General features: G+C 40.8%; 1 protein-coding gene across 1 annotated transcript in view; it reads left to right on the top strand.

The window, feature by feature from the left end:
• Nucleotides 1-8,322, top strand: part of LOC145403408 (uncharacterized) — a 62,650-nt gene that overhangs the window by 52,717 nt on the left and 1,611 nt on the right. Inside the window, exons 6-9 of the mRNA XM_080275188.1 lie at nucleotides 1-150; nucleotides 1,869-2,029; nucleotides 2,619-2,691; nucleotides 3,195-3,340. The exon at nucleotides 1-150 is cut by the window's left edge and continues 3 nt beyond it. Coding sequence (XP_080131314.1) covers nucleotides 1-150; nucleotides 1,869-2,029; nucleotides 2,619-2,691; nucleotides 3,195-3,340 — 530 coding nt within the window. The remainder of the gene's footprint in view (nucleotides 151-1,868; nucleotides 2,030-2,618; nucleotides 2,692-3,194; nucleotides 3,341-8,322) is intronic.

Here is an 8,322-nt window from a genome sequence, read left to right as displayed (position 1 = left end):
AGTGCCCGTTCAAGTGGAAGGAGAATGACGGCGTGTGTTACTACCTAGCCCAACACAACACCACCTGGAGCAGAGGACTGGCCTACTGCAAGTCCCAAAGCGCCGCACTCCTTAAACTACACACAGAGAAAGCTGCCCAGTTTATTACAGGTTAGTGGTGGAGGGAGAGAGAGAGAGAGAGAGAGAGAGAGAGAGAGAGAGAGAGAGAGAGAGAGAGAGGAGGAACATGAAAATGGAAGGAAGTTTGAGAGAAGGGAGAGGAGAGGAGGAAAACATTTGCGCGCTCACCAGTGTATTAGAGGTTAGTTCCAGGTAAGGCAAAGGGGGAAAGTATGGTATATATATGTCTGTATTAGAATTTTTTTGTTGATTTTCTTCCCACACGCCCATCTGAACGTGAAACCAGTGGACTGCAGACTAATGCTACCCTCCACCGGCATCGCAGCGTCCTCCTTTCGGGAGATGGGGAGGGTGTTGAGGGACGTGTGTATAACCGGGCAGTGGAGCCACCTGGTTATATTGGTGCAGTCACGTGAAGGCATCCCTCACTACCACCCCGTGTGTGTGTGTGTGTGTTTAAGAAATTGAAGTTATACTGGTAATTAATACAACTTATTCTAATACAACGTAACTTTACAATTTGATCCAACACCCTAACGTTACTATTTGACTAAAATAATAAAGCTGAAAAATTAAACGATAAATTAGTAAAAATATGGCAGAAGATTAGATGGAAAGAAGAAAAGCCGTAAGAGAAAAGATTGAAATGTTGGAGAAGAAGCGATTGCGTGTGTGATGATGGTAACTGCGATTGTGTGTGAGGGGGAAACCGGTGTACAGGAAAGTTGGCAGTAGTTTGGATGATTGGAAGGCGGTGTGTGTGTGTGTGTGTGTGTGTGTGTGTGTGTGTGTGTGTGTGTGTGTGTGAACAGCTGTTTGTGAGAAAAATTATAGGGGCATTTAACAGAGAGAGAGAGAGAGAGAATGTTGCAACCTAACCCCTACCCTACTCCAACCAACTCCTTGCTTACCTGCCCTAACCATACTAACTCCTGGCCATACCTAACCAAACCCAGCTAAGTCCCATCCAAACCTTACCCCACTAATCCTACCTTAACCTACTACAACTAATCCATACCCATACCTATTATTCTACCTCATACCTAACCCATCTCCTCCCTCCTATAACCTAATCATTGTACCCCATCCCAACCGTAACCCACCTAAATCCTTCCTTCAAAACTGTCTTAAGCTGATTATAACCTAACCCAACCAACAACCAAATTCTCTGTTATCCTAAGCTGTCCTAATCTGCTCCTGACCCAACCTACCCAATTTAATTCCTAACCAGTCCTAACTAAACCATCATCTAATCAAATCCTAACCTAACCGAGGAGACTATCCCAACCCAGTCCTATCCTGTCATAACTTACCCCTAACCCAACCCACAGTCCTAGCTAAACTATCTTCTAACTGAATCCTAACTCACCAGACTCTCTCAACCCAGTTCCTCCCTAACCCACGTCCAGACCAGTGCTAACTCCGCCTTCTCAGTGTTTTCAGATTACCGAATTTCTGACCTGGTTCCAACTTCGCGCATTAGTATCTTGTGAGGGTTGAGCCGCTCCCGTTTTCTCTGTCTAAGGGACAACTCAGCCAATTTTCGCCCCCTAATGCCGTGTGATTCTTGTGGTAAAAGTGGCAGCCTTTGATATTGTGGTTCTGATTGTGTGTGGGTGGGTGTGTTTACCATACTTTATTGTTATAATAATAATAATAGTAACAACAACAACAACAGCACTACAGTATTGGATTAAACCTAACCAAACGCACCGTAAACAACAATTATTGTTTTTTTTTTCTTTCAGAGCATATGGTAGGGCGGAGCTGGCTGGGTCTGAAGAGGAAGAACGACAACAAAGACGGGGATGAATGGGGTGAGTGGGAGGGAGGCGGTGCGGTAAACTACACACGTTGGTCAGCGGGCAGTCCACCAACACCACTACAGGAGGGGGACTACTGTGCCATTGTGAGTATACAGATTATCTCGTAAATAACAGACAGTAGTAATAGTAATAGTAGTAGGAGCAGCATCAACTCAACATAAATTTGGTGGTGGACTGCAGACTCAAATTATCCCTCACCCTCAATCCACCATCCTAATTTTGGGGAGATGGGGAGGGAATTGAAGGATATTTGAGTAACGAGGCAGTTGCACCATCTGGTTACACTGGTGCCATCAGGTGAAGGCATCCCTCCCCAGCACCAATTAATGGCGGATAATTAACTAGAACGCACTCAGAGAGTCCATACCTCCATCAGTGCCGGATCCGGAACCGCCCCCAAATTTAATCAATTCTTTCTTGGTCCACAGTTCCACAAAATTTCACTGAAATTCATTGAGAACTTTTGGAGATATTATCTGGGCAAACAGACAAACATAGGTGAATACATAACTTCCTCTTTGTTGGCGGAGGTAATGAAACAATAAAATGGATTACCCCTTTACTCCAGTGATATATCTTTGTGTAATAGTCTTAGTATATATAGTTAATTATGCTGACATTAAAAAAGACACCACATTATTTGCTCCACTAACCACCTCTGTGACCCGCCAGATGGAAACGAGTGGAGTGTGGTACATTGATAATTGCGACGATGAAGGCTACGTTATCTGTGCCTACAAACCAGGTGAGGCAAGCGGAGGGAGGTATATAGTAAGGTGTGTGTGTGTGTGTGTGTGTGTGAGAGAGAGAGAGGGAGAGCATTTGTGATAGATATCGTAACCCAGATCACAACCAAAACCCTACACAAGAAAGATTAACTAAAAAACAGTCTTTGGGTATGCAGGGAGTTGTTTATGAGAGTGAGTGGAGTGTTATGTTAATTAAATGGCTGGGTGTAATTATAATCTGGTAATAGATGGTGCAGTTTTTGTTCCGTAATTAGGTTTGCAGGTGATTAAGGTTTTGTGTGTGTGTGTGTGTGTGTGTGTGTGTGTGTGTGTGTGTAAAGGGTAATAGACGTGTTCGCCAGGTTAATGAGTGTCGGTAATTATTATGTCTCAACAGTATCTCTTTATTTATCTATCTGTCTTTCCATCTTTCTGTTTATATCAGTCCAGATGGGGCAGGATGATGATGACAGATAAAAAATAGAGAGAAGATGGTTAATTTTATATCCATTCCCCACAGGCTACAATCCATTTATGCTGGTGGGTCCGGTGGTGATAGTGTGTGGCTTGGTGGTGTTGGTGTTGAGTGTGGAGGTGTGTATACGTCGAAGGGAGTTCATGGAGAAGAATCCTGAGGTGGTGCTTGATGATGACGATGATAGAAAGGTGAGTGTTGGTATCAGAGGTAGGGGATAAGCTTGTTTGTTGGGGAAATGAGAAAGGAAAGTGTGTGTGTGTGTGTGTGTGTGTGTGTGTGATAGAGAGGGGGATATTAATTTGTTGGGTGGCTTGACATTGGGGGGGGGGGAGGGTTGTTGGTAGAACTGAGCGAGCTGTGTGTGCGGCGCAAGGAATGTAGGATGTAGAGGATGTAGGTAATGAGGTGTGAGTCACACAGCATCCACTCACTCGTTGTAGTCCTACCTTTACGTGGCAACAGGGATTGTAATAAGCCAAATTGTTTCCAGTAACTCCGTGTAGTATGGTTGGTGGGTTATCCTCATGTGACCACCGTCGTCCTTTGCATTCTTTTTTTTTTTCTGTAACTTTTCGTTTTTTTTTTTTTTTTTTAAGGTTTCTGAGGGTATTTTCAAGTTTCGATAGTTTTTCTTTCAAAAGTGGTGAAAAACATTTAAGAAGTGGTGTTCATTTACAATCTCTAAAGGCGCTGAAGACATACAAATGCCAACTTGTAGTGCGTGAAGACAAACCGACGCCATCTTAAAACACAAGTTTTAAACGAAATTGCTCTTTATCAGTAACTCCTGCCTATTCATCCGAACTTAACCAAAATTTTCTTAACAAACCATATTTTTCCCAGCCTGACCTAAACTATTTCATGCTAACTCAACCAATTTTAAGCTAACTTAACAAAATCTAGCCTAACAAAACTTAATCCAACCTAACCTAACCTATCCATAATGTAATTATATTTTCCTTGTTTTTTGATGAATCCTTCTCTTACTCCAAAAATCACATATATATATATATATATATATATATATATATATATATATATATATATAAGGTGGCCCTATGTCTCCTTAAGGATTACCCCAATTAGCCAACAAATGGATGCTTGGTGGTCTAGTGTATTAAGGCACTTCAACCATCTGTGGTTCAAAAGGGGTTAAATTTGAGGTTTATTGTTTATGTAATGTCCTTATAATGAGAGGACATGAAAAAGATGAAGGATAACATAGAAGAGAGGGAGAAAATGGAGGAAAGGAAGAGACAGCTGGAAGAGTTTGTTGGAGTGAATGTGAGAAAAAGAGGGGAAAGAAAGAGGAGAAGGAGGACATGGAAAAGAGGAAGAAAAAAGCAGGAAAGTGGGAGAGAGAGTAGGAAGAGTGTAGGAGAGAACGAGGGGAGAGAGAGAGAAGGTGTGGGAGAGAGGGAGGGAAGAAAGCAGGTGTAGGAAAGAGTAACAAGGGTGTGGGAGGAAGGGAGAGGACAAGGGTGTGGAATGCCAACAGGAAAGGGGCGGGAGGTGGATGTGATTCGGAGGCATGAATGTAGGATGAAGAGAGAGAGAGGGATGGGGATTATTTTAAACTCTTTATGGTGTACGTAACTCTTAGATGTATGGGTTGTCAGTACTGAATGTTGACTTAAATAACCCATGGACACTTTTGTCAGGTGACGTGCTTTCACTTTTATTCTCGCTATCTCCATACGATGATTAAGCTTGTGAGAAATATTTAAATTTAATAAGTACACCCTTCATCCCTTTCAGTACATGTGAGCTTGCCTAACCTGAATAAAATCATATGAAAATAACAAGCTAAAAAATAAGGGGAGAGAGAAAAAAAATTATTAGATTGAAGTACTATACCCCCTAAACTGCTGATATCTCTCTCTGCTAAACAGAGAACAGTATGGGTAATCAGGTTTTAGCATGAACTTAATACTGTACTTTAAGTCCAGCCACAACAGCTAAAGGGTTGTTAGGATTACTCTTGCCCAATTAAGACCATTTGGTGTTAGTCTGAATATAATGCCATGTCCAGGTGCATCCATAGCCTAATTTAACCTTGTAACCACTTGGATTCTCCTAGCTAATTAAGAAAATTTTTGTTGTTAACATTAGTAAGATATGATAGTGCATCCTTAGCAGTGAAAAGGTCAAGCATGCTGGATTAGTTTTATTGTTGCATCATTTCACAGGTCACACTGTTGATGGCTCTCATGTGTTTGTGCCTTTCTTTTCCATGTTTTGGATCTCTTCATTCTAATTTATTCACTGTAATTAAGTTTAGGATGATGATGAAAACAATCCCTTGCATGTAATACTTATTCCACACTTGAGTTTTCCTTGATCCTGATAAAGAAGAAAATTGATTTGTTTTGACTGTAAACAGTGTGATGTTTGCAGTGTGTATGTAAACACCCATTGATGTGTGTTACTTGTACAGTTGAATTCCATTTATCCATGTAATGTGAACCTGAGCAGACTTTGATAAATTTGGTAATTGTTTCGCGGTGTTGCATTCCTGGTGGTCAGTGTGTTATACCAGTACTTAAATTTTAAATGTTTTTTACACAGCAGAATTCTAGTTTTCCTTGCAGAATTTAGAAGCTGAAGGACAGAAATCTGATCATTGTTAAGGCAGTTTATCAAATCTTGATAGTTTATGTACCTGTGTCAGGTTAGCCACTGGATTATAATGATCATGTTCTGAGTAATGTGTGGATATTTAAAATCTGAATTTTGTTCTGCTCCCCAACTTTCTGCAGTTGAAATTTGTATGGTATGTTAATAATGTAACAGTTCTTGTAATTGTAGTGGTGTAAACCTGTTTTGAGTGCAGTTGATTGCACAGGGAAGAACTGGTGTTGTTGAGGAATAGAAAACCTGATTATTGTTATGATTGTCATTATTATTACCACTTCTGTGGATATTTGGAGTTCTGCTGTTTAGTTTGTGGGAATGGTGATGGCAGTGTGTGGTGTAGCCCCTGTAGTAAACAGTTGACAAACTTGCACTGCTGTGGTGCCTCTGTTATTCATGGAGCTTTTATAACTCTGTTGTGATTTGTATAGCTGGGTGATACCCAAGCTGTGACATTCATGTACTTTAAATCAGCATGTCTGATTGATTCCAAACACAACTCAGCCATGCTTGTAATTTAAATTAGCCCTGTCAGTCACCAGAGTTATCTGATCCTAACCATTATTAGAGTCATGTGCTTACAGGCAGCCATACAATATGCATGATTTAACCACTTCACTTTGATTTAGGTACATTTTGTTTCTTGCTTGTTACCTCCAGACAGCGTTATTCAGCTTAGGAGAGACTTTTGTACTCAAAGGTTAGGTGTAGTCTTATAGTTTTTTCTCCCCTCTGATGAAGCTGGACCACTTCCATGATTTCAGTCTTCAGTACTAAGTTGTGGTTAAATGGAATTTAGTGAACCACAGCTTTGTGATACGAATCCATTTCCTTGGTTACTAGTTAAATTGACCCTCTAGTCTGACTACAGTTAGCATTCAGCTGAGCTGGCAGAGAACTGCACTATAGCACCATCATTGTTGGAGGTCCTTATTGAGTTTAGTAAGAAATTATTTGTTGTTAGCAAGACAGAGTTAAGGACTGCTTGTTTAGACTGAACAGGCTAAGTGATTGCAATGTATTGGTAGTTGCAAACACTGACGTATCTGAATATGGACCCAGTGAACTGCAGGCTAGAGTTGCCCTGTTCCTGCAGTCCATTGTCCTCCTTTTGGGGAATAGGGAGAGATGTTCATATAACCAGATAGTGGAGTCACCCAGTTCTACTGGTGCCATCACGTGAAGGCATCCCTCTCCAGTACATGTTTGGATGTCTTGATGGGTGATGGATGCACCATAATGGCAGAAGTTGCTGTGTGACTCTTTATTATATTGGGTGTGTGTTATGATGTGGTGTCATAGAAACCATAATTACTACAGTCCCTTCTCACTCTGCACCAGCCGCTCATCCCCCTACCACAACTACCACAACCACCACACCTCCAACCTACTGGCCATGGGTTAGTGGTAGACTGTGATGCTTCCTTACACTGCACATACAGATGCTTCAAAAAAAAAAAATATATATATATACATATATTATATATGTTTTACCAGTCTGGTCGATAGTTTCACAATGAGTATTGTTTCTGTTTGCATTTTTTCATAAGGCAAATATTTCTAAATGGACATTGAAATTCTTATACAGTATTATGTATAGTTCCATTTTGATGCTACAATGATGGCAGTTGCAGGCGTACTCATACATAAAAAGTTAATGGAGAGTATTTTCAAATATTTGGTGAACATGTCAAATTGTAAAGACAGAAAAAGTAAATATATATTGTTGTCCATACATAGCACATCGCAGTTCTTGTGTGTTGCGGGGACAGCCCGGTCTGCTAGTGTAAGGAAAGCAGAAATTTGGGTGCTTTGTAAAATTATTAATCAACCATCCAAAGGCATGATGCAAAAATCAGACATTATAAAGGATGAAAAAACTTGCAGGAAGTAGGAAATAATGCACTGTAGACACTGGTAATGCTGACTAAGCTGTCCCCTCTACACACAAGAATGAGATGCAGATTGACCACCATGTACTTTTTGGAGCAACTGTACCACCACCATCATCCCCACTGGTCTGCTATTTTCTTTACCATTTGCAGCACTGACATCAGAAATTAAAATACCACTCATTTTCTGAATTTCATACTGCCATGAATTTTTCAGGTAAATGAATTATAACCTTAATAGGGTCAAAATTTGGCCAGAACTGTTTTGCATAATTACATACAGTACATGGAAATGATGCCATGCTTCCAGTTAAAGAATCCCCAAAAGAGGTTTGTCATGGTACAACACATTTTTTTTTTTTTTAGAGCTGAAAGGAAGGATGGGACTGGAAAGCCTTGGTGCTGTGATGAGGAAGGGTAGATTGAGATGGTTTGGGCATGTTGAGAGTATGGAGGATGACAGTTGGGTGCAGAAGATGAAAAGTGTGAGCATAAAGGATAGGGTGGTGAGAGGCAGACCAAAAACAGACCTGGGATGAGGTCATACAGTGTGACCTCAGGGTTAAGGGAATTGAATAAGGAGGCTACCAGAGACTGAGCAGCATGGTGAGCCATGATTAGGTTACCAAGGCTGACACATGCAA

Source organism: Coenobita brevimanus, chromosome 60, assembly GCF_032717465.1.
Source record: "Coenobita brevimanus isolate Jiangsu-jjx chromosome 60, ASM3271746v2, whole genome shotgun sequence".
NCBI classification, from domain to species: domain Eukaryota; kingdom Metazoa; phylum Arthropoda; class Malacostraca; order Decapoda; family Coenobitidae; genus Coenobita; species Coenobita brevimanus.
This window is presented reverse-complemented; position numbering and strand designations above follow the sequence as displayed.